This window comes from Patagioenas fasciata, chromosome 7, assembly GCF_037038585.1.
Source record: "Patagioenas fasciata isolate bPatFas1 chromosome 7, bPatFas1.hap1, whole genome shotgun sequence".
Taxonomy (NCBI): Eukaryota; Metazoa; Chordata; class Aves; order Columbiformes; family Columbidae; genus Patagioenas; species Patagioenas fasciata.
In genome coordinates, this window is record NC_092526.1 from 27,707,536 (window position 1) to 27,732,426 (window position 24,891).

A 24,891-nucleotide genomic window follows, 5' to 3' on the forward strand; every position below is an offset into this window, starting at 1 on the left:
TGTTACTGACTAATTGTGATCCTTTGTAGATTAAGAGTTTAAATATATGCTTTGAAAACTATTCTGTAGGAGGCTCTGGAAGAAGCCTCTGTCCAGCAGGAATGGAGTGTATGATGTGAAAATGTTACCTTTGACAGTGATCACCGAGGGAACACTCAGCCAACTTCTGAAGGCAATGAGCTAGCTCTGCTAACCTGGGACACGCACACCATATATTTTACAGAAGCAAAGACAGCAGAAACTGTAGTATTTTAAAACTACTAGATATGAACCTACTTACTCTTTTGGAATTTCTAAGAGAAAGTTCTCATGAAGAAAAACCAAAAATAGCTCAAATTGAAGAGACCGAGTTCGAAGAGTGTTCTTAATTCTCTAAGTGTACTACACAATACCATCCGCAATTCTTTTCTTTCTACTTACAGGGGTGGATCAGTGTAATTACATCTTCAAGTCAGTGTTCTAACATTCTAAGTTTGAAAGTGGCAGTGAAGGAGATAAACATTCCTAAAAAGGAGAACTGGTAATCTGACTTCACTACTGACATTTTGGTAGGTCCTATTAAGGAATCACATCCCTTACCCTAATGCTACCAATTCTGATACATACAACAAAGCCTGTAGTTTTAGCTCACCACATTCTAATTCCCACATGGGAATAACTGATTGCTACTACTAATAATTTTAATCCTTGTAGGGGAATAACATGGTAATAACATCACAGGGGACAACACATAAAGGTATTTTTCTACGAAAGCTCTAGTCCAAAGAGGAATCTGCAGAGAAATCCTAGTGAAGGAGCACAGCATCCTTCCAAAGACTGAGTCATCAAGCAAACATATCTTAAATACTTGTAACAAGACTGAGTCCTGTACAAAATACTCAATTGAAGTAATTTTCAAGACTAAAATCAGAATATTAAAAGTATCACATTTGCACCCACAGGTTGCTGCTGCAGAAGGCCATAATCTCAAGTTCAATATGGTAAATAAATGACTGTGAATGTAAAATAATTTGCTTTTGTTGCTCAGAAAGCCAATACACAAAACTGCTACGTCACCAGTGCTGCTCCTGGGCTGAGGTTAAGACCACAACTTCACCTAGTGTGTCTTAAGTTGCCACTGTAGATGGAAAATAAAAATCAGGTCACTAAAGGCAGAGCTATAAGGTCATTTAAAGGCTTTTACTCCACTTGCTGTTTGCTTTCTCCTCAGTGCTACTTGTTTGTGCTTCATGGCAGTTTCCATCCTATCACTACAAAAAACCTTCATCTACAGGATCCATGTTATATTTTACATACCAAGATGCCCACAAATGAATAATACAGGACAAATGAATTTTTATGCAAATTTATTCATCAGCTTTAACAACAGTAATACATAAATCAATACTATGTCCAGCATAAGGTTGTATAATAAAATATGCTATTCTGGTAAGATTGATTTTAGTGCGTACATTTTAAGGGTGGTTTCCATCCAAATTGGACATATTTAAAAATAATAAATAAATACAAGGCCAAAAATGCTTACTTAATCGAAGTCCTGCTAAGTATGACTTCAGGCTCCACATTGCTTCAAAGCACTTACCAGTACAGGTGTCTGCATACATCTTAGACTTACACACACGGGCTGTGCTCAAGCAGCATACTTTTTTTTTTTGACATCTGACTCAGACCAATGCATACAAAATTTCCTATTTAGATCTAATTTCTCTTAAAGCTAGCATCTACCTTTCTTTTTTCGGATTGTCTTGCCTTCTGGATGTGTATCTGTACATACAAACCTCAGCAACACTACGCATACAAAATACAAAGGTCCAGCCCCCTCCCAATACTGCTTTTTTGGCTTGAGATGCAGACTGCACTATCTAGTGGAACTACTTATGAAACAAATCACTATTCAACTCAGATAGTACTACATTGCTCTTGGGGGAAAAAAAAAACCACAACACAAAACCCAGACTTTGGGAACAGATGGGAACATGGTATGCTCCCAGCTCTATGTTTTTGGAGCTCTCTAGACTTCAGGAGTACATCCCCTCTGGGATGGCTGATGCTCAGTGCTCCAGCAGGAGGCTTTAAGCACACCGGATGCTGTGGGCTACAGACAGCCCAGGACAAGCTGCATTTTCAGCTTCACTTTCCTGCCTACCAGCGAGTCCAATACATACAGTGGCATTCAGATGTTCATCAAAGTGCAGAATAGAGGAATTCACTGACATTTGAGCTACCTTTATCTGTGTTCAGTAATATTAAAATCTGGTCCCAATTTAGATTAGATACACATGAAAAAACATATTTGGAAAATCAGAGGTATTTTATTTCCTAGTGTACTTGTCACATACTGTGTAGGCTATCCTTTGCGCATATTTGTTCTACAAATCTAGATAAGCTTGTTTTATTGCCATCTTTTAAATTCTGCTGATGGCAAAACTCCCTTTTCATTACGAAGTGACAATCAGAATTGAGTCACAAATTTTAAAACTACTCTAATTTACGTGTTTTGCTTTACTGTATCAAAACAAAGCCCAAAAGCTTGGTCAAAGTATAAACACTTATAAAGCTAGTGAAAACATCCCTGAGAAACTTGCAGTAATATAGCAGTAATGATTAGTTTTGGTCCATTAGAGAAGAAAAATTGTTATATCCAGTTATTGAATACTGAGGGCTACAAGTACATTTGGCTGTACATTGGATTTCCATTAATTCACTTTCACTCCTCTTACAAAAATAGTGTGTCCAAGAAAAAAAGCCACTAGAGGTGTTTTACATTCTATTTAGCTTGATATACAATATAATAATTACAAATTTTAAGGTGAATGGCCTAGATTCACCCCGGTGTAATGCCTTTAGTGTCAATGGAGTTCACACACATTCCAGGGTTGAAGTCTGGCAACACAATGACTGTGTGAAGAACAGTACCTAAAATAATAAAAACTTAAAAGTTATAGGGGGTACTTTGCACAAGTTGCTGATGTATGTTTTTGCACACTACTTATTTTGCAAACAAACACTTAAAAAGATTTAATTCTAGAAGTCATATTGTCACGCCATGGGAAAGCTCAGAACACCACCAGGTTCAACTCTACTGAGAAAGCCAAGTGCATAGAGTAGTTTGCATGAAAGTGCACACATGGTTAATAACTATGGAAATACTGTGTTAGTACATGCAGGGTAAACAATCAATCAAAAAAACCAAAACCCACAAGAACTTCTTGAAAATCAGAGGGATATATCAGTCTTCATTGCTCTGAAGTTGCTTTTGAGGGTCACACAGTCCAACACCTCATCATTTTAGCGGTTACTGTGGAACAAACTAAGTCAAAATTTACATACATCTAAAACAGATAAATGCAAGCAATCCACTTTTTTACTACTTTGCCTGGAATATGAAGTTTTCCAATACATCAGGCTTTATTGTTTCTGAAAACAATAGTGTTCAAAATGAATTAAAGCTGCTTGTACTCTGAGGAAAACACTAAGCCCTAGACTTACCTTTCTGTACTAGTACACCTGACCTTAGCACTTTCTGCTACATCAAACCTGAGCAGACCTGTCATTTGCAATTAGAAAAGCCATGCTTTATAATGTTATATCAACAGCTTCTGCTAAAATGAGACTATGTATTACTTTATGAAGTGCAACAAAAGTGTAATACAATATCTTGTACATAGCACTTGTCTAATTTGTAAGGAAACATGCAAAAAAGGTGTTTCTGTAAAGTTAAACCAAAACAGATCAAACACTAGAAAGGTATTTTGGGAAAATATCAGGACTTAAGAGTCTGCTTCAGGAATCCAAGAAAGATGTATATACCAATTTGAGAAGATAGAGGAGCAGAACTGCTTATGGTAAGGGAAAACCATAGAAAAATCCGACAAAACCGAATACTGTATATCAAGTTATCCTGAAGAAACTTAAAAACGCCTCTTGTTTTGCTCAATGAGCACAAGAATTGTTCAGAATTCATGAACAAACTGGGTACATAAAACCGCTAAACAGTACCACCATGGGGGTCAGCAGCAGAAATTCAACATCATTTTTGTGATCAAATATTAGATGTACAACTTGCAGGGATCCTTTGAAACTCCAGCTGTCAAGATCCAACTACATTGTCCTCTGCCAAACAGGAAACATTTTTACTGGGTCACTGCAAGATGAATTTTGTCTGTCTTGGGCCAGCTTCTTCAAACAGTTAAATTATGCATTCAACTCTAGAGAAACACCTCAGACAGCGTCACAAAAGCCAGTATATGTGTTAAACCATGATATTTGTGTAGCAAGTTAGTAAGAGAAAGTGGATCCTTTCAGACAGTAGATGTATTACCAGGTGGTGAACTGTCAGAGACTGCTTTGGGATCAGGAGTGCAACAAACAAAAAGTTGTTTTCCCAAACTTTTTTGGGCAAATCTGAAGTACATTATGTGGCCCATTGCAACAAAAGACACAGAAATAAGCACCAATAAGCCAAAAGCTTCAGGGTTTGGGGCCAAGATGACCATGATGAAGTGCAGCAAATCAAGAAGATAATTCATGGAGTTTTGGACACCATTTATGATGCCTCTTTCAGATTCTGCCACGTTTTCTTGGAGCAACTGTGTGACAGTCAAATCAAAGGACCAAAGGCCTATGGAGAGAAAAAACAGTTACCCATACAACTTGGCTACCCCTTCATTAGTGACACAATTCAATTCATACTTGCAAACACTTATATCAAAAAATGCATGGAACAAGCTAACCTCCTGTCAGACTACAATGGATTTCACACTGACAGTCACAAACAATTTACTTTCCCTTTATTAGTGTTTCCTGAAATCATACATACAGCTTGACACATTAACTTGCCTGCCACATCTTGCTTCAACATATCTATTAAGTTAACAATGCTTTGCTAGTTTGTTCCTGCCTTACAGCTATTTACAGTGTACTGATGCTAGCTACCATTGCTAAGTCTTGCATAACATGTCTGAAAAAAGAAACCCAACATGTTTTAAACTATGTAGAATACACAGTAATTTACAACAGTTTCAGTTGAGAGTACCTTCTATACTGTTTCAGTCCATTAATGATTCAGTTTTGTTGATCTTGCAAACAAAGCTAACAGAGTCACAGAACAGCTTGGGTTGAAGGAACCTTCCAAGCTCATCCAGTCCCACTCCTACCATGAGCAGGGACATCTTCACCCAGACCAGGTTGCTCAGAGCCCTGTACAGCCTGGCCTGGGATGTCTCCAGGGATGGGGCATCCACCACCTCTCTGGGCAACCTGGGCCAGGGTCTCACCATCCTCAGTGTCAAAAATTTCTTCCTCATGTTTAGCCTGAACCTCCCCTCCTGTAGTTTAAAACCATCACCCCTTGTACTATTGCAACAGGTGCTGCTAAAAGATTTGTGCCCATCTTTCTTACAGGCCCCTTTTAAGTATGGAAAGGCCACAACAAGCTCTCCCCAGAGCCCTTCATGTAAGGAATCAAGTATTTTCTGCCTCCAAAATTGAGCAAAAGCTTCAGAAATTAAGAGTATAGAAATTCTACAGATGAGAATTGCTATTCTTTACATTATGTTTTGGACTGCCACATCTGTTGACAGATACTAACAGTACACTAACAAGCAACTCCTCAAAAAATTAAGCTGTCATCCAAATCAAAGTTTCTGCTCTAAACTTCTTTGTTGGTCACAAGTCTAAAGGTTAGACAATTTAATGAATGGATTAATTTACTAAAAATCTTAAGTTTGAAGGTTTTCAGAGCAGATCTAGTTGACAGGCCCTGTAATTTCTAGAATTAAAAGCAGTCAAGAGATCAGATTTTAATAAAGACATAATACTTACCAACTCTAGCAGCAATGACTCCTGCAAACAGGAGACTGACAGAGATTAAAGGCACAGGCTCAGGACTCATCTCCAGGTTGCTGTTAGCAGGAGTAGTAGACCCGTTTAACAAGTTGGGCATTCCAGTTGCAAAAACCATTTCGGGCTTATCTTCTGGAGATGCTAAAGTAGGTAATGGCTCACTTTCAAACAGCCTGGCACTGATGTCAGCAAATGGGGAAACAGTCAAATCCAGAGGACTTCCAGGCATGAATACAGAGATGGCACATAAGACCAGACAAGCAAATTGAGCAACTCCAGAAATAACACCCGTGCGAATCAGGCCACATTTGCGACGCAGCCAAGTGAAAGCTACTGTTCCCATGATTCCTGTGATTGCCGAGGCACCCATCAGGAGGCTTAGCACAGAGCCACTCAAACCCTGAGTGTATGCATAGCCTGTAGTAATGCAATCAAAGCCCAGCACAGTCATATACAGAAATGCAAGACCCATGCCTGCAAGAAACACCGGCTGGTTGTAGTATGCAACCCATCCATCACGGAACGTGATGAAAGGCTCAGCCATCCGGGCAGTGCAGCCGACTTCCTTCTCCTGCTGGGGCTCAAAGCCAGTCACATCTTTCTCAACAATTAACTGCACTCCTTCAGCAGGTTTCATGTCACTCTCTGCAAACAGAAATGTAATTGTTAGATACGCTCCTGCCTGCAAAGTGCTGAGTGGAAACTGCCAGACAATTATTTGCAGTCAACAAGTTCACTGCTGCAAAAGCACATCAGTTCAATTATGCAATCAGCTTTCCCTAAATCACTTAAATATTTTCAAGTGTCCTTAAAACCCACCTGTATAGTAAGATCAAGTAAAGCTTATCCCTACCAATTTAAACTCCTGCTGTTTTAATTAAACTGTGGTAGAAGAACACATATCCTGCTTCTTTTCCATAGACCTGTACCTGAATGCTCCGTTTCCATTAAAACAGTCTTTGTTCAATGAATGGCAATGTTAGTTGGCATTTTAACATAGCTTTGTATATGTAAATGCACTTCCCACAGAAAGTAAGGAATATGTAAGCATCTGTCAATATCTCACATCAGAGGGGAAGAACCAAGGCAGTGAGGCTTGCTGAAGCCTACCAAAATGAAAAGCTTTCAAAATCTGACTTAAAACTAAATATCAGACCATGCTTTTCTACAATTGCATTTTCACTCTACTATAGGAGAAAGGCACTTCCACTGGTCACAAACAAAAATCAAAAAAACCCCACAGCAGTATTTAGATTAGCAATGCAGATAGAAACTATACAAACATTTGGATGCCTGAGCAGTGTTTTTACACTGTAAAAATCTGAAACAAACTCCACATTCAGTGAAACACGTGAAGTATTTCTGCAGCTCTTAAAAATGCAAGTCTTCTGCTGCAATCAGAATACTGCAATAGCAAAGGCTGAGAGATGTTGCCTACATGCTGACATTTGTTAAATGCTTCAGTCTTCAGGAGCATTCAAGAGCCAGTTTCACAGCTACAGAGCCTTCTATGCTCTTTATCTTGCTTCCCTATTCTAGGCTGCCATCAGCCTAACCCAGTAGCTTACTAGACCAGCTATTACCACAATGGACCTGCTGGTTGGAAAGAAGATACATCTCTTCAGCACTTTCAATAACAGTCTCCTATCTCACTATACACTGAGCAAGGAACAGATTGCAAGCTAGCTTTTAAAGAAATAACAGGATTTTTAAAATAAACTTTCTTAAAAAAAGAAAACAATCCCCTCCTCCTCCAAAAAATGCACAAAACCAAAACAAACAAAGCAAGCAACCAAATTAAAAAAAAAAAAAAAAAAACCACAACATGTTGTAGCTAGGAGTCCATATCTTGAGCTGTCAGGAATATTCACATATCATGACCTTAAAAATGGGAAAATGTTAGAGTTTTGCATTCCACTATCTGATGTTTCAAATACTTCATAACAAAAGTCTGCTTCTGAAACAATTTTCATTTCTGATATTAAGACTAAAGTAACGTTAATATCAATTTTAAGGTTGTTTATGGTCATAGCCATCTACACTGCAAATCCCAGTAGTTCAGCTTGGCCAAGGAAGCAGAGCAGAAGGTTGAAGTAGATTTTTTTTCCTCTCTCCACTATTTCAGGCAGCATGTGGAACGCACTGAAGCATTCCGGACTAGAAATTTTGCCAACTCTTCTACAGCCTCCTGAAAACCTGTTAGTACTATGCATAAATAGAAATGAGTTTAGTAAGAAAGAGTCCTACACAGGCTGTTTTGCTTACAGACAGTGAAGGGCTTTGTCAGCTTATTAGCTATGGTATCTATGGACAGGAGCACTCCTTGTGATCAGTCCTAAACAACAGGGTAGATTTATTCTAAAAGATTAGTTGAGAGGAGAGAATTAATTCTTTGGCTGCATTCTATAGGATTCCTCAAACAGCTGCACAAGTATTGTTACTCAGTCTCTGGTATGTATAGCTGAAACCTTTAAGCTATGAGTAGAAAGCTATATTGCCTAAAAGCAGTGTCTGGAGAAGACAAACGTCAATATTACTTCAGTTTGACTGATACAGGGGATATACCATGAATTTCAACAGTTACTTTTGTATTTTCAATACCTTTCTTTACATTCAGCTGTTTCAGTTCCGATTCTTCAACTTTTCCAGATTTGAGAGCCAGAGTAGGGGTTTTCTGATAAACCTTCCAGAGCAGCAGATATTCCACACACATTGACATCAGGTTCCAGCCAGAAATGAATCCACAGCCAATCATCGGGGAGCCAAATGTCATTATCTGACCAACTGCCATCGGGGCCAAGATATTGGTCAACTGATCAATTCTTCTTATTGTGGCATTCATATCTGTCGGAAATTATTTGATGATATGAAGCAATTGCTACAATGAAATATTCACTTAACATAATTGGGGAATGGAGACAAATACACAGAGCTAAGTCTTGCTCCAGCTGGCAGTGGTTCCAGCAGGAGTTAGACTGCTAACCAAAGGCACCTTTAGAACATTCCAAGTCTACTGGGACCAACGAAGGTGTTTGTAAGCCAAATCCCTACTCCTGCCACTTGTGCCTGCATGAGGTCCTTGAGGTTTAGTCTGCTGAGTTTACAGTGGAAGTGTAACTCCCACAGGTAAAACTTAGTCATGAGATCGGATTACCCTTACATCCTAGTGACATTATGGACTCCTAAGCTTAACTCTTAACATTCAAACCCAGTACACACAACTCTAGACCTTAAAAGGAATCTCAGATGGTGGAATTCTTTCCTGTAAAGATAATTTTAGCAACTGCTGTCTCCCAATACTGGGCCCTGTGTTTCTTAATCTCCTCCATTTACTTCTAATAACCGGCGACCACAGTACCCACCATGATAGCAGCAGACCTTTGAATTGGCTTTAAATTTCCTTATTGAGTCACATTGCCTACAGGTGCCATGAACCATTCTCAGAACTTCCTGAGCAAAGTCCTCACTCCTTTCTATTCCACATTTTTATATTTATGGCCATGCTAAGAAGGGGATACTTGTTTTGAACACACCTTCCATTTGCTGGCAGGGCATGTCTCACCCTCCCCAATCCTACCTGCTTTAGTATCATTGTACCCCCTGGGCTCCTGCAAGTTTCCAATTAGTGGTGCCACTGTTCCACTCCTAGAAGTTGCTAGACACTCACTGTATTTGCACATCAGGGCTTCAGGCTGCTTTGAAGTACATCTCAAGCCCATATTAGAGTCCTATTATGAAATGCAAGCTTTTGAAAGGCAAGTGAAACTGCATAGCAGCCTGAAGCTGATTTTCTGAATCTGCAGAGAATTACTCCTTGCCATTCAAAAAAACTTAGGTTACTCTATTTAGAATTCAAAGTCAAGGAAGATGGGTAAGTTAGCTACTTACATGATATTTGCCTTTAGAAATTCCAAGCACTAAGCTTTGAATTACTTGAGGAAGGCTAATATTTCCACTCGGGAAAAGTGCAAAGTAAGAGGGAATGGAAAAATTAATCAAGGACAATGAAGAAAGGAAAGCCAAAGCAGTTTTTTATTTCTCTATTCCACCAACTTAGTTAACTAAGACTCCTCTTCGAGAAAAGGTAACAGCGCAGAGATGGACAACAATATTTGTTGCAAAGTCAATGCTGGCATTTAATTTTTTAAGTCAAGTAATTTCAACAGACTCCAAATTAAATTATGATCAAACACATAACAACCATATTCAGCCTTGAAGAGATCCTTAAGATAGATCTTTTGAACTAAGGTGCTTAGTTCAGTGGGGCTGTTTATTTTTAAGTTGCATGAGAATTTAGAGAAATTTCTTGCCTGATTTCTCAGTACAGAATGTAAGTGGTCATGTAATTCTATCTGAGATCATGAAGCAGCACAGAGGCAGGACTGCCTCCCATGCAGCAGTTCTCTCTGCAGGTGTGGTCTCTACCTAATCTCATCTGTAGTAAGCAGTACAGTGATTGGGGAGACAATTTGCCAAATAAGATCTGGCACAAGAAGAAAGGTTAATGAGAACCATTAGAATGCAAAGGCATCTACAGATAGAAGATATATTTCTACTTGTGATTCACACACATTAAGAAGGTTAACCTGGACTGACGCTCTATAAAAGTCATGACCTAGAAAGGCACTGCAAGGTCAAAATAAAATACTATGGTGGAAAATTTGTATACTGGGAAATGAAAGCAAGACAATTTTAATGCATCTAATGAAGAACTAGCCTCTCCTGGATGAGACGGGGAGATAAGATTCCTTCATTGGAGATAAACATAAAAAACCCCTGCAATATAGAATTCAAAACCCTAAAACTTTATGGGCAATTTAGGCAGCTTCATACAAAATTAGAGTCCAGAAGCTGAAATGCTGTCTATGCCTGGAGGTATCTAAACTCCACAAGTGTCAGACTTCAGTTCCAGAGTTACTTTAGTAAGCTATACATGTCTTGGTAATGTTAAGCTGTTCTGTGCTTGTTTGCACTTCAGTATCAGTTCCTCTATCTGAGAAGGCTTCAGTCCCCTTATAGGGCTGATTCAGAGCCCATATAGCCAGGCCAAGTTAATCACAAAACATGCCACTTTCCACACTGATACAGAACAGCAGCTTAGCCAAAGATCAATCATCTACCCCTTGGTGTGAATGGCCTTGCAGTGATGAGAACCCTGCAGAAAAGTACAGTCAGATTCAATGGATCCCTGGGGAGGATCCCAAACAATCTCTCACATCCAAGTAGTGTCATGATCACCAAGCTGTAGCAGTATTGAAATGGGAACTCATTCTCTCTCCTAATAATGCCATGCCACTGTGCAAGAAAGAGCGAAAAGGAAAAATATTTAGTAGGCAAAAAAAGATTGAGTCTGTATAGTCTAATAGCAAAGGTTATCAGATGTCAAAGGAATACAGAGCTTTCAGTTCCAAGTGAAGAAAAGTGTTCACAACTCTGAGTTAGACATCTAATGCTACAGAAGTGCAAGATTTCAAATATATCTGCATGCACAGCATTTCCTACTGGCAATTTCCTGATCCACCTACTTCACTGTTCTGGACTTCATTCTCATGTACCCCTTTCTTTGATCCCTGTGTGAGGAGCCCAGTTACGCAACAGTTTTCTGTTTCATTCCAGGGACCTAAAAATAAAGTATTGCAACACTTGGCTCTAAGTGCCTGAAAGTTAAATAGCTTTTCTATTAAACACTAGATATTTGATTTAAGAGCATGGTTTATGTTTATTTGTTCAGCCAGAATAAAGTTTTCCTGACTGAGCTGCAGTAGGACTAAAAGGAAGACAAAAGTTTAGGATGCCTAACTGAACTGTAATCACAACACTAATTTCTAATCCCAGTAAGTGGAGTTCATAGGAGGGAAGAGGAAAATAAAGGCTGCCCTTTTTACTAAGTGCTTTCTCACAATAACTGTCAAAGATGTACTGAACTCTGTACAACTCTACTCTAAAATCAAGTAAGACATTTAAGGTATTAAAAAGGCAACATATTTCACCTGCCAGTTTGCTTCTGTCTTCCCCTGCAACCACAACAATCCAGTCCCTCTGAATTGTGATCGCTGTGGCAGTGCTGGCCAAATTGGCAATATTTGCTATTGTGATAACCAGGATATAGCACATCGTCTAGAGAAATGGGGGGAAAAAGTTACAACATGAGAAAATTTGTGAAGGGAAATCTCCACTCGTACCCTGTACAACCAGGAAAGACACTTTTACATTTAAATCCATATATTTTAGTGTTATTTTTTTCCATCAAAACAAGACCAAATCTGCTTTACAATTCCTGACAGAAAACAATCACCTCTGTTGGCCCAACTAGCTCAAAGTTTCATTTGCCAATTTTAGCCCATAGGAAAGTCTAAACAGACTAGAGAGAAAAATAACAATTACTTTGTCTCCCACACTCCCCAGAGTTTCTTTGTAAGTTAATTCCTTATTAACAAATTCAAGCACTCACAAGAAGCCATCCATGGTACAAGGTCAAAAGCTGTGTCTTAAACAAGAAGACAATCATCAGGATAATACCACACAGGATGACAGATGCATTCTGTACCACCAAGGATGTCTGGGCCACTGTTTTAAATCAAAACAGAGAGCAACAGTTATGACATAAGAATGAGTCAACTATAAGCTTTAGGAGGTTATAATTCAAGAACACACATGGATTCTTTAAGTATTTTTATTTTCCTATTCTCCCCCTAAAATACAAGTGGTAAAACTAGACATCATATTACATTTTCAACCTCCCATTGTCCTAGAGAAACAAATTAATGTCTGATTTAACTTCACAGATCTTAACAATTCAAAGCTCTTAGTAGGTCTTTTCTCAATCAAAACCCAACTGTACCTGTTTAAAAACTGACAATATTTTTTAAGGGGTAAAAACAAGACTTATCTTGAGCCTCTCAAATGCATGTTCAGTGTAACATGGAAGTGATGCTATTTTGTAAACTCTTTGAAAGTAAAAATGTGTATGAAGAATTTGATGCTATGTTATTTAAAAAACAAACTAGAGCATACATGTATTAAGCAAATGCAGTGTACACTTACAATTGTGTGGAAGATGTTTGTATCCAGACAGAAGACAACAAATAATGCAAGTGTATATTAGTATTAGACTGCAAAGAACTTGGTTTGTAGTCCTTAAAGTCATGTGTTTTACCTTTTGCATTTCTGTGCATCTCTATGTATCATACAGGTTTAGCCTGAGTAGTGGACATATCATGACATAAAACTGTTTTCCTCCTGTCTTTGACACTATCTTTGTATAACCATTACCACTCTGAAACACTATTCTTCCTAAAGAAACTAAGCAAGCCCCATTATTGTATTTGACTTGAGGAGTGAACTCCAACAGCTTTATCTTTTCACATTAATTCAATCTATCCTTACGTAAATAACCTGCTCTAGGCATCTAACCTTTGAGCCTGGAGTTCTTGTCCACCCAGTCTCCAATAATGGCTCCCAGGAGCAGAACAGATCCCGCCACTACCAGTCCATAGACTGCAGTCAGGAGTAAGCTGTTGCCATACAGTTCAACCAGGAACACAGACACAGCAAAATGCCACATACGATCTCCCTTGAAGAGGAACAGAGAGTACATACACAGTATTACTATTTTCTGTTATAATATTAAAGGACAAAGGCTGTTATCAGCCACATCCAACAAGCCTCAGAAAGCTTACATAGATTCTTCAGGACAGACCAAATATTAGCAGGTTTATAAATTAACAATACTATTTAAATAACTTTTCAAGACAGCAGTATGTTCCAAGATGATTAAATGCTACTTTAAAATACAAGAGCCAGTCAAGTCAAAGCAAGTCATAATACTATTTGGGATAGACAGGGGTAAATCAAGGAAGGTGTTGTCCTAAATGTTAACTGACCTTTCTGAAGCCAAGGAACTTAAGCTCTTTTTAATAATGCTAAGCACTGGCATATTACTAAGAGGTAGAGTATCAAAGCTAGTTTAACTCATTGTAAACCCATTGCTAGATCAACCTCTTTAGCCTATTACTAGTTTAAGCTAGTGCTCAGAATACAGAATTTTCAAGTTCTGATACCACTTACTACGTATTAAAAAAAAAGCCACAAATGCTAAATGTGTCCAAGTGAAGTAATTTTTATACTACTGAAAACATTTTTAGATTTGCTACCAAATAAGCCTGTGGCTTGCTAATGAATACTCCAAAGTTTTTATGTTGTCACATGACAGGAGTCACATCTCACTTTATTTTTAGACATATTGCAAGAAATGCACTACAGAAACTGTTTCATGTAATCAATCACAAAGCAGATTAACAGAAATCATTGATACTACTCTAGGGTTTCTCTCATAAGGGTCCCTGATATAAGGGTCTGCTATAAACTGAATGTGAAAGTGTTTTATTCTACTGCATCATCTTAAATGAAATTTCTACGTGATGCAGCAAACAGCACAAATTTCTAAGGACTTCAAATATTCTAAAGGGCTGGGAGAGGTATAACAGAAAATCACTTTTAAAAGAAGCAAAGTTGCCAAATCTAACACATTATGTAACACAGTAATCAAGAGATACATAAAAAGCATGCTATTTGGAGGGTCAAAATAACTGCAGTTTGATTAAAGTCTTCAATGTAGCATAAACACATTAAAAACTGTTTGCCTTTTAATGTTATTGAAGTTCTCTGAGTGAGGTTTCTTCAAACACTGTAATGCGTAAACATTCATATTTGTTTTCTTAACCACAGGCAGAAAAATAATTACATCCCAATCACGTGGGAACAAAATTTCACCTGTTCAAGGAAAAACTCTAGGTATTTTCTGTGTTTTCCCATTAAAACCAATGAAAAAAATGCAAACATAAGCACGATCAGCTTAGATGCGTCCTCTCAGATGTAATAAACAAATTTTCACCCTCCAGAGACACCTAAAGTCTTCTGTAAAATATGTTCCACTTTTATTCCATAGTTAGTAAAGTATTTGAGAAAGCATTGCACAAATGAAAATAGGAATATAATATCCCAAGTCTAACGTTCACTTAAACTTCATATGACCCGAGGTACCTCTTTACCAAATTTCACTTAAAATATATGTAGGTAGATTAACTAAGCCTTGATTTTATTAAGTTAGAAAAATAAGTCAAAAGAGTACTTTCGTATTAAAATTTCCTAACAGATTTTTTTTTTAATGCATCTGGCAAGATGAAAAAGGCATCTTTAAAAAAGCATACATATGTGAAAGTCAGTGGCAGCCACTGCTGTCAGAGTGAAAAACCTGATCTGACCTGAACCACAGAGGAAGATTCCTTTCACTCCAGTGAGATCATGATTTTGCTATACAATTCATTTAAGAAGCCTGTGAACTCTTTTCAACCTTACCCAACACATTTACCCAGAGTATTTTGATCCTGCCAAACCACACAAATAATTTTGGGGGTAAGTAAAGCTGGTCTGACCTGGAAGCATGAGTTTCTTTCAAGAATTGAAAACAATAAAGAGCAAGCAGAGATAAATTACTGTCACAGAAGAACAATATTAGTGAATTACAGAGGTTTGAAGCAGGTATGCGATTTCAAGCTACAATCTACTAAAATATAAACAGTAAATATTGCCTTCAAAAACAGGCAAATCTTTGATCATGTATAATTAATACCACTTTAAAGTGTCTCAGACACCTTCAACTCTTTCAGATAACTAACTACAGCTATTCAGCCTCATCAACCTTTTAAAGATGGTTATTGCTTTTCTGTCATTATAGTAATCTCAGACAACGTATACAATCCCATCTCAGACCTGAATCCCTCAAGTCATGCATTAGCCAGGCTACTACCTACAGACACGGCCTCCTGAGGCCCGAGTGACACAGGTAAGACCGGGAAGTTACAAGCAACCACCTGGCAAGCACTAGGCCTGGCACCAACAAGCGGAACGCAGCTCCATCCCGTCCTTTCTTTACCAAAAGATAATAGACAGCAATTAATTAAAACATAAAGGTAGTAGCATCAGGTGTGAGACTAGCAGCACAGTCCAGTCTATCAAGATCACACAGGCCAAGCACACATCCAAATGGTTTACTGAACAAGAGCCTAAGACATAATCTAGACTTTGTTCAAACCTGAACATTTGTGGGGATGTGACATGTTGAATAATTTACAGGTTCTCTCTGTATTTGGGAATGGCTTAGTAACACAGAAACCAAATTAGCTCTCTCAATTACAGCGAAACCCCATTTCCACCAGGTTCTGTATTATGGACATAGCCATTTTAGAACTAAAATGATATATTGAGTTCTGAAAATTAAAATGCTTGTTTATTGTTCCTGTTCGCAAAAACAGACTAGGAACACTAAAGTCTACAAGATACAGAAGGTGCAGTCCTACAACCAGTTCTGTCAAAAAAAGCTACATTTCTGTTGTTTCAGCAGGTTTGGTTGGGTTTTTTTGAGTTAAGATTTTCAGTACAAAACATGCTAGAACAACGAGTATACTATGAATATTGCTGAACACCTGGAGAGACATCTTACAGTCTAACGTTTGTTATGGTGTGTGACACTGTTTCCAAACACTGCTCTGTCACCTTTACTCATGTACTGAGAGCAGCCCCACTGCTGAGCTCCAAAGCACTCGGCAGGGAGGGGTCAGCAGGGTTGGCCAAGTGGCCAGTTCAGCACTTTGTGGGCACTACTGACAAACACTGCTGCAGGTAACAAGCCTGGCGTCTGAAAAGCAGTGAACCAAACACAAATACCACCACCGAGCTCCTTCAGTAATATTAGTATTTGCTAAAACATCACATTTGTTTAAGCAAGCATTTGATACCATTCCAAGCCTTCTTCCATTAACAGAAACATCAATGTAACCTTTCAGGTTAGTGAAAGCAAAGAGCTGCCAGAGTTATGCCTGCAATGTTGTAACTGTATATCAGCCATTTGTTCAATGCTATACAAAGCACACATTAAACCTGTCCAAATCCAGGACTAAAGATAAACCCAAGCATATTAGGGAGGCAACTTCGCACTTCTTTGTGAATCAAGCCACTGGATGGAGGCTTAAGGTTGTATTATGAGACATATATTCTTAATTTTATTATATAATACAGAACCAGATTGTCTACTTTTAGTTCATGTTTAAGAATTTTTTTCGCATCTTTCAAGTGATTAAAAACTGATATAGTGAGTTACTTTAGTACAGAAGGAAAGCATTTCAGAAGGGAAATATTTCAAGAGAAAGAGACATCCAACACTCTCAAAAGGTAGTAATGGGCCCATCGTAAACACTAAGTATTTCCCATTAGCGAGAGCAGTAAGTGTACAAGTCTTTCAAATACACATTGCAATAGACTACCTTTCATTCTGCTATGGACTATGCTTCATTTCTTTCTCACAGAACTTACTCTATAAGGAGTCTCTCTAGTTCTGTAGTTAAATAAAAGCACAAAAAGGTACAGAACCAGAGCCTCAGAAAATAGAGTACTGCACTACCAAAATTAAATCTATGGCAATGTATCATGTAAAGATTGTAAAGCCTTTTAACAGCAAGGTGCTGTAATGATACCTCTGTGGCAGCGTGCTATTTTCTTAAGATTTTTTGAAAAGTACCGCTAATGTTCAGGTTAGACATAGCTAGATTAATAAAATTCTACCTCTATGAGGCCACTATTTTACTTACCCAAGTGGACAGTGCATGTCCAAGATAAAGAAGAAACTTTGCAGATGTAAAATAGGCAACCACAGATCCTAAACGAGAAATAAGAAACAAATGCTAAAGGAGATTCGGGCACAACCACCGCATTTCGCTACACACCGGGTACTACTCGCTGTCGTGGAGGAGCCCATTATCGTTTTCAGAGCGAAGCCGCCCCCGGGACACGCCGTGTTTTGGGGCAGCAGCCACCGCGCCGGGGCCCGCGGCCGCCGCGCAGCAGTATCGGCGGAGCCCCTCGCCCCCCGCCCGGGCACCCGGCCAGAGGCGGCCCGGCCGCCCCGCACTGACCGCAGGGCCGCCGCTCGCCCGATGGCTCCGCTCCTCGCGCCATGCTGGCCCGCTCAGCCGCTGCCACAGCCCGATGTCGAGAGGAGACGGGGGGACGCGCGGCTTCGCTCCGTGTTGCCTTCCCCGACTTAGCTAGCACTGTAGCTGAAGTCGGAAAGCCTTAGCCTTATGCGCCGCGGGCGGCTGGGGACACTCCGCCGCGGAGAGGCCGAGCGCCGCGCGACGCCCGGCTCGGTCCGCAAAGCCGCTGCTACCGGACGAGTGGCGGCCTCGGGCCGGCCGTTGCGCCGCGCACCACCCTTTGTAGGCGGCCACGGGTACCGCCCACGCCCGCCCCGGAGGCGGCCCCAGCCTGGGGACGGCCCCGCCTGCGGCCGGGCAGCCGCCAGCAGCGGTCCGCGGGCGCGGAGCGCGGGGCTCGCAGTGCCTGCTCCGCAGCCTCGGCTCCCTGTGGTCGTGTGCTGGACCCCCAAGAACCGCCAGCCCCGCTTAAAAATCCGCACAATGTGCTTTCTGTGCCCTGGTCATATGTGTTGTTTGGTTGGTTTGGCTCTTTTTTGTTGCCTTTTAATAATGTGAAATTATTGACGATTCAAATCCATCAAGAAGCTGGAGTTGTAAGATCAAATATCACAATACTATGCTGAAACACCTACAAATGCCAGTGCTCCCAATTCATACCTTCCAAAAAAGAAGACCAAAAACAAAACAACACCACCAAAGCAGGGTGCCAAAACTGAAGGTCTTTAACTGAAATAACATTCTGTTTTAGTGAAGATGGTGCAGAATTCACCCATTCGACGCCAGCTCAGGCTGTTTGCTTCAGATCAAGTATCTCAGTTCCTACTGTATTTTTTTTTTTCCCACCTTATGTGATCGATGTTTGGTATTGACCACCAGCAAAACCTGCATTTTTAAAGAACTTGAAAAATTAAAACATACAATAGGCTACTTTTGGGGGGATACTATGAAAATAATCAAGAAGTATCTGTCCTTGTGCTTCAGAAAACATAACAAGTACTCTTGGTTGCCAGGGCTGAAATAATTTTTTCATTGTGTAATACTGCAAAGTTCCCTCCTACATGTGTAAAATTGCTTTTGGTTTGGGTTTTGTTTTGTTTTGTTTTTTCCCAAGTATATAGGCCATCCCAGAAGCAAACGCCTGACGTAACAGACCAATAATCTGTTCTGGTTTTGCCACTCCTGTGATCTTGTTCAAAGTATTTCTTGTATTAATTAATGACTTTCTATGTGTGAATCATGGTTTATCCTTTGCATAAAGGGAAGTATACCTTGGGAAAAAGTAATACAGAAATAAAAATTCATATAAACATAGGAAGCCTAAAATTACTATTTTAATGAGGTTGGTTATCCTAGGTGAGTTAAGTGTTTCTTCTTACAGTATGCTTCTTAGAAAATGCACAAAATCTTTTATTAGATTGGCATCAAATGTAGAGGAAATTTTCTTATAAAGCATTACTGCTTAAACTGTATTCTTCTTTACTAACATAAAAAGAGAATTATTTTTCCTAAGACTTAATATTTTTAATATTACTATCCCATATTAACTAAAAAGCCTACAGTCTATCAAAATCAACTGATACTTAGTTGTAAGTCTATTAACTGTCAGTGCTTGCACCTTTACTGACAATTTTGGTGTATTCTGCGAGTAGATGCAATGAATTAACTCATGTTTCTCCTGAAGTAAGGCTCTGATTAGCGTCTAAGTTCCTTGTGCCTTAAGCAAGAAGGTGACGCACAATTTCTAGCATCACTACGGGATGCCTGCGGTGGTCCAGACAGGCCAACGCATTCCACTTGCATCTTCTCCACCCCTGTCCCTGTGGCACTCGTGGCCAATGTTAGGGTTTGGTTACAGGAATAGATGGGCCTGGGCTCTGGTCTAGGCTGTCAGGTGCCTTACACAACACAGCAGCAGGATGCTAAAGAGATCCACTCTCCATACAGTAACACTAGGAACACTTCCCAGAAAAACATTGCTGCTTACACCTCTTTTTCTTACTAGAGAACAGCTTGGATGAATTATAGTTTAAATAACCATTTCTGATGGAATGCTTGCAGTACTTTACACATGTGCCTTGGATTATATAGCTGAAATGATCATCCATGTTACTATTTCCTACTGGGCAATGAGTCTTTTTTGTGATATTTAAGGCATGAGAAAAAGGCAAGAAAACATACCCACTATCCTTCGAAATATAAACAGCAACAGCTCCCACATCTCTCTGAGATTTCTCAGACAGAAGCATATTTGTCCAGTGTATACACAGTGAATCCAATGTGTCCATGAAATATTGGATTTATTGGATGTCAGTGAAAGATTGTATTGCATGCAATGTGGAGCTGATCTGCACACAAGTGAGCCTGTCTGGAGCACACAGTCTACAATGCAAATGATTTGCATAGTGCAAATAAACCATGCAGTTCATATACTGGAGGTCATGTGTGTCCCAGGCATACCAGCGTCAACCTGCACCAAAAGGTACAGTAGGTACCATCCAGAAGTTGTTCGATCTGAAGGCACTAACAGCAACTTTTCTAACAAATCACCTGCCAAATGTCCAGAGGTCCTAGAAATATAGCTAAAAGGCCATAGCTGATTTATGAAGCATTTGTCTACTTCCAAAAGGAGTAGAGTTGTCAGGTAGGAGAAATCCATAGTTTTTCTCCTGAATTTGCCATCACTTTTCTGAATGATCTTTCCCCAGATGCTTATTAAAATAAGTCTGTGCTCAGCTTTCTTTCCCAAGCAAATGGGGAATAACAGAACATTCCTTATAAGACTGATGTTAAACCTAACACAGTAGCTTGAGCACTTTGAGTTTTACATCTAAGAGGTTTTTTTAAAGTCCCAAAGATTCTGACAAATACCACACTAAATCCAAATTTTGTTAGATTGCTTTGTGAAGCCCTTGTGAATATTTTTAAAGAGGCAACTCTTGTTCCAGGTTGGCTGGCTCACTGGAGTCTCTTCACCGCAATATTTACAGATTTCAGGTGCATTTAGGGAGGTGTTTAATAGCTCTATAAGAGGAGTTACCAGTTTTACCTGACTCAGCAGTCTTACAGCAATAATTTACACAATGGGACAACAAACCAGCTCTGAATTTGAGCCCAGGCCTGACTAATTGTCACTGGCAGCATGGAAATGGAGATAAAAAATGGGATTTTGGAGACGAGTATTGACCCAAACAGTAAGACAACCTTGCTGTGCAGATAACCAGGGCTTTCCACCACTCTTTGGAATATAAATGTTTGTGGGCAGCCCTATAGCGTCTCCTACTTAGTAACATGATATACCCTGTTCTTACCTACATCTCTGCTTTTCGTATGGGAAGGCTTACTGATTTCTTTTATTACTACTTTTCCAGATTATTAGAGAGCACAATTTATCTTTGTTTTGTTTCTTCTTTCAAGTGAGGAAAACCCTTTCAGAACTCATATTTACTGCTATTGTAGCTGTCACAAAGGCACTTTATTCTCAATAGAAATAGCTTAATTCTTTACAACCCATCACTGGAGATGCACAGGAATTAACAAGATATATTTATGTTATAGTCTTCCTAGCCAAAGTTTTTAAGTGGATAAATTCCTTATGTTTTATTAAAAATATGTGACTAATGTAATCTCTTTAGTTATTATTTGAGTGAAGAAATGTAACTACTGAATTAGTTTTTGGAATTACAAAGTTTCATATTAAAATACAAAAATAATTTCATTCAAAAGACAAAAAAATCTTCAAAATGTTTCTAATGAGACAGCTGTCTAGAACCGAAAAAAAGTTACAGTATGTTTAACTTGTCTGGCAACAAGGGCAACAATTCAACTACAAGATGTAAACAGCTGACAATGTTTTAATTATTGGTAAGTGCATAACTATGATGCCAAGAATATTCAAAGATACCCTTCCAGGAGAAACATGTCTTGAAAAATAAGAGAGGACATATTTTGGCTTCAAGCAAATGCCCACATCAGTGGCAGCTTCTTTAAGCACTATGCTTGTCATAGAGCTGCTGAATCTAGAGCAATAGTAATTTTACAAAATCATACCCACAAGTGTCATCATGGTTTAACCAAAGACACATGAATAATAGTGAGAGACCTCATGCAAGCTCAGATCTTACACTCAGCTGAGAGGTTTCATGAAGCTTAATTATCATGAACTTGCCATGTTTCATTAAGATGCCCCTCTTGGTGAGCAAAGTGTTTTTTTATTCAGTTAGCTTACACAAGTTCTAGCAAAACTGGAAAGAATATGTGTATATATATACAATCTGCTGTCTTTTGAAGGATGAAGCACAGAAGCCTGTACTGAACTGCCCCATGCTATGACTGAGGCATGGAAAGCTGCGGCCCTGTTGCTCATAACCGCACACACTGAACCTCGGTGCTGCTGTCCCCAGACCAGCTGACACTGGGAGGTTGGAATCACTTGCACTGGGAAACAGGCAGAGATGGGGAGGAGAAAATTCTCCCAAATTCCTTAGGATTCCTGCTTCCTTTTAAAATAGATGCTTTTTAGTTCAAAACTGTTTATTGCACTTACATGTAAGTCATCTGAATACCTATACGTACTAATCCTCATTAAGTAAATGTCTGCTTGCTCCCACTGTCTCCAAGATTCATGGTGTTGTGCTCCGATTGGATTTGTTTCTCTCAGACTTCAAAGTGACAGCTCCTGTCTCTCAGGGCTAGATGACAGACTGCAGTCATTTTAACCTCAAACAATGATCATTTTCATTACCAGAGCTAGACTCTGGTGACAAAGTCTTGTAGAAAAACCATCCAGAAGCTCTAGCAGCTTCAGAATTCAGAGGTTTATTTGGAGTGGCTGGAATTATTTAACTTATACAAAACTCCAGCTCAGGGGGCTGAACCAGCTCTGTGCTCACATGCCCAAACTAGGATGTTTGTAATTAAAAAGTGATGGTTTAACAGTGAGCAAAACAACTTGCTTAAAAGCCTAAGTTATGTGTGACAACTGGTTTCAATGAGACTCCTTTTGTCTGATCTCGCTCAGTCGTAAGAAAACAATGTACCCAAAACACAAATAAAGCAAGCACTTTGTCCCAAATGAGGCAAGAGTAATTAAAAAAGAAAGGAAAACACTACATCTACTAGGAACAAGTAGATGTTTCACACCCAAATGTCAACAGTAGCACTTCTGCAAACTCCCTATATCATCCTTAACATTCATTCTCAAGAGTGGGAATTATTGACTTGAATTGGAACACTGTGTGTTGAGGAAGAGACTGAAATGAGTCTGGAGGGTAAGATAACAGGCTATCTGCAACTTAAGCTCATTTTGTTTAGTTTTCTTCATTAGAACTTAACTGTAGTTTGTCTCCTTCAGGGTGTCATTGTTCTGTTACTAAAATATACAACAATGTTTAATAAATATTTTGTTTCCTGTCTGTGTTTTAGTGTGCAATATGAAAACATTGGGATTTGTTTTTTCCCCTACAGCCTTCCAATACTTCCAAATTTTGCCTTTATTTCTTAGCTCAATGTTCAGGAATTTTGATACATAAAATAATAGCAAACGTGAAAGCAAGTCAGGTAGTATTTGTATTGCTTAAGAAAGAAACCCTATTTTAAGTAGAAGGCATTCCTCTCTTGAACAGTTCTTGTTGAAGATTATGGCTGACCTCATTAAGACAGATTTTGACCTCCCTGTTCACCTTTCTTCAATGCTCTATTCTGATTCTACACCAAGAAAATACTTAAAAGCACTTCAGGCACATAATTAGTGTCCATCAATTTCAATGAAGTTAAAAAAAAAGATAATTCATAGATTTAAGACAATGTTGAAATACTTTTTGGAATAGAAGTGAATCAGGGAATAAAAGCTTCTTTTGACCTGCCATTAGTTTGAACTCAACAATCCGTATTATCAGTGATCCCACAGCAGGGAAAGGGAAATCCCTTCGAAGAACTTCAGTTGCGCTATCAATTTCTGTTACTGGGTGTCTCCCAAAACAGTCTTTATAAAAACATGTTTGTCTTTGTAGACCAATATTCACTTAAGTTCAAATTAGCCACAACTTTAAAGTAATTTTTGGAAGGCAAAGTATAAAGTACAAGTAGTACTCAGAATGACATGATGAAATAAGTATATATCAACAAATAAAAACACTAATTTGAAGTGTTCTGCAGTTTTAGAAATAACATTCACCTCAATAACCATCAGTTTTGCAGGTGAATGAGTACTGGTAGAGCCCTTCGCCCATATACAGCACCCTACGTGAACAGGGCTCTGTGCTGGGCATGTGACTTAGCCAAAGAAATCTTCAGCAAAAGCTGCATAGGTGATTCTGGCATGCCTTTATGGGTATTAAAAACCCCTCATACTATCACTTGACTGTACTTGATGTTAGGCACTGATTTACTAAGTTGCCATATCTGATTAAGAATTAATAAGCCAGTATTTCACCCTTTTGCAATATCATTAATATAATCCTTTAGTGTTAACACTGTATTGATTATTCATAATAACCCATTTAGTAATTAGCCATCATTCTACAATTACTTAGCTTTCAATTCTCATAAATTCTAGCCTTAGCTTTCAAAGAGTAGTCTACCCATCAGACTTGACCTGACACCTTCTTGTCACTAATCGTATATGACTTCACTAACGCTAGTAAACATCAACTAACTTGTTCCAGTCAGATAAAGCTGTTCCTATAGAAAGCTTTGTCCATCTTCAGGCTCTTTTCTTAAAAGGTGCTTAGCATTAATAAATAATTGAAAAATTAAAATAAAAACCTGAAAAATCTAAGTTTACTCTAAAATTTTATTTGTAGTGGCTCTAAAAAGAACATTCATATAATAATTTTATGTTCATTTTCTAATTCATCTGAAGTGAAAGCTAAAGTAATACCAAGCGCTCTCTTTCTGTTCCATTAATGACACCTGTGGACTGAATCATATTACAGAGGTACTGCTGGGGAGAGTCCCCAATATCCAAAATAGTATGTGGCATCTGTTGGCACCAGCATGTTTATGTGACTGTGCTCAATGACAAGATACAAACCCCTCTGCCTCAGGATGTTTTTCA

The 24,891-nt window shown here is 38.9% G+C and overlaps 1 protein-coding gene and 1 long non-coding RNA gene across 3 annotated transcripts in view; both read right to left on the reverse strand.

Moving 5' to 3' along the window:
• LOC139828436 (uncharacterized) overlaps window positions 1-24,891 on the reverse strand; it is a 92,307-nt gene that overhangs the window by 45,789 nt on the left and 21,627 nt on the right. The gene's annotated exons all lie outside the window — the stretch shown is intronic.
• SLC40A1 (solute carrier family 40 member 1) lies at window positions 1,330-18,098 on the reverse strand. The gene is made up of 8 exons (XM_065840596.2): window positions 17,814-18,098; window positions 17,490-17,557; window positions 13,258-13,417; window positions 12,296-12,411; window positions 11,835-11,961; window positions 8,446-8,688; window positions 5,824-6,489; window positions 1,330-4,621 (listed from the first exon to the last, which is right to left on the reverse strand). The coding sequence occupies exons 1-8, from the start codon at window positions 17,854-17,856 to the stop codon at window positions 4,302-4,304; spliced, it is 1,743 nt and encodes a 580-aa protein (XP_065696668.1). The 5' UTR covers window positions 17,857-18,098; the 3' UTR covers window positions 1,330-4,301.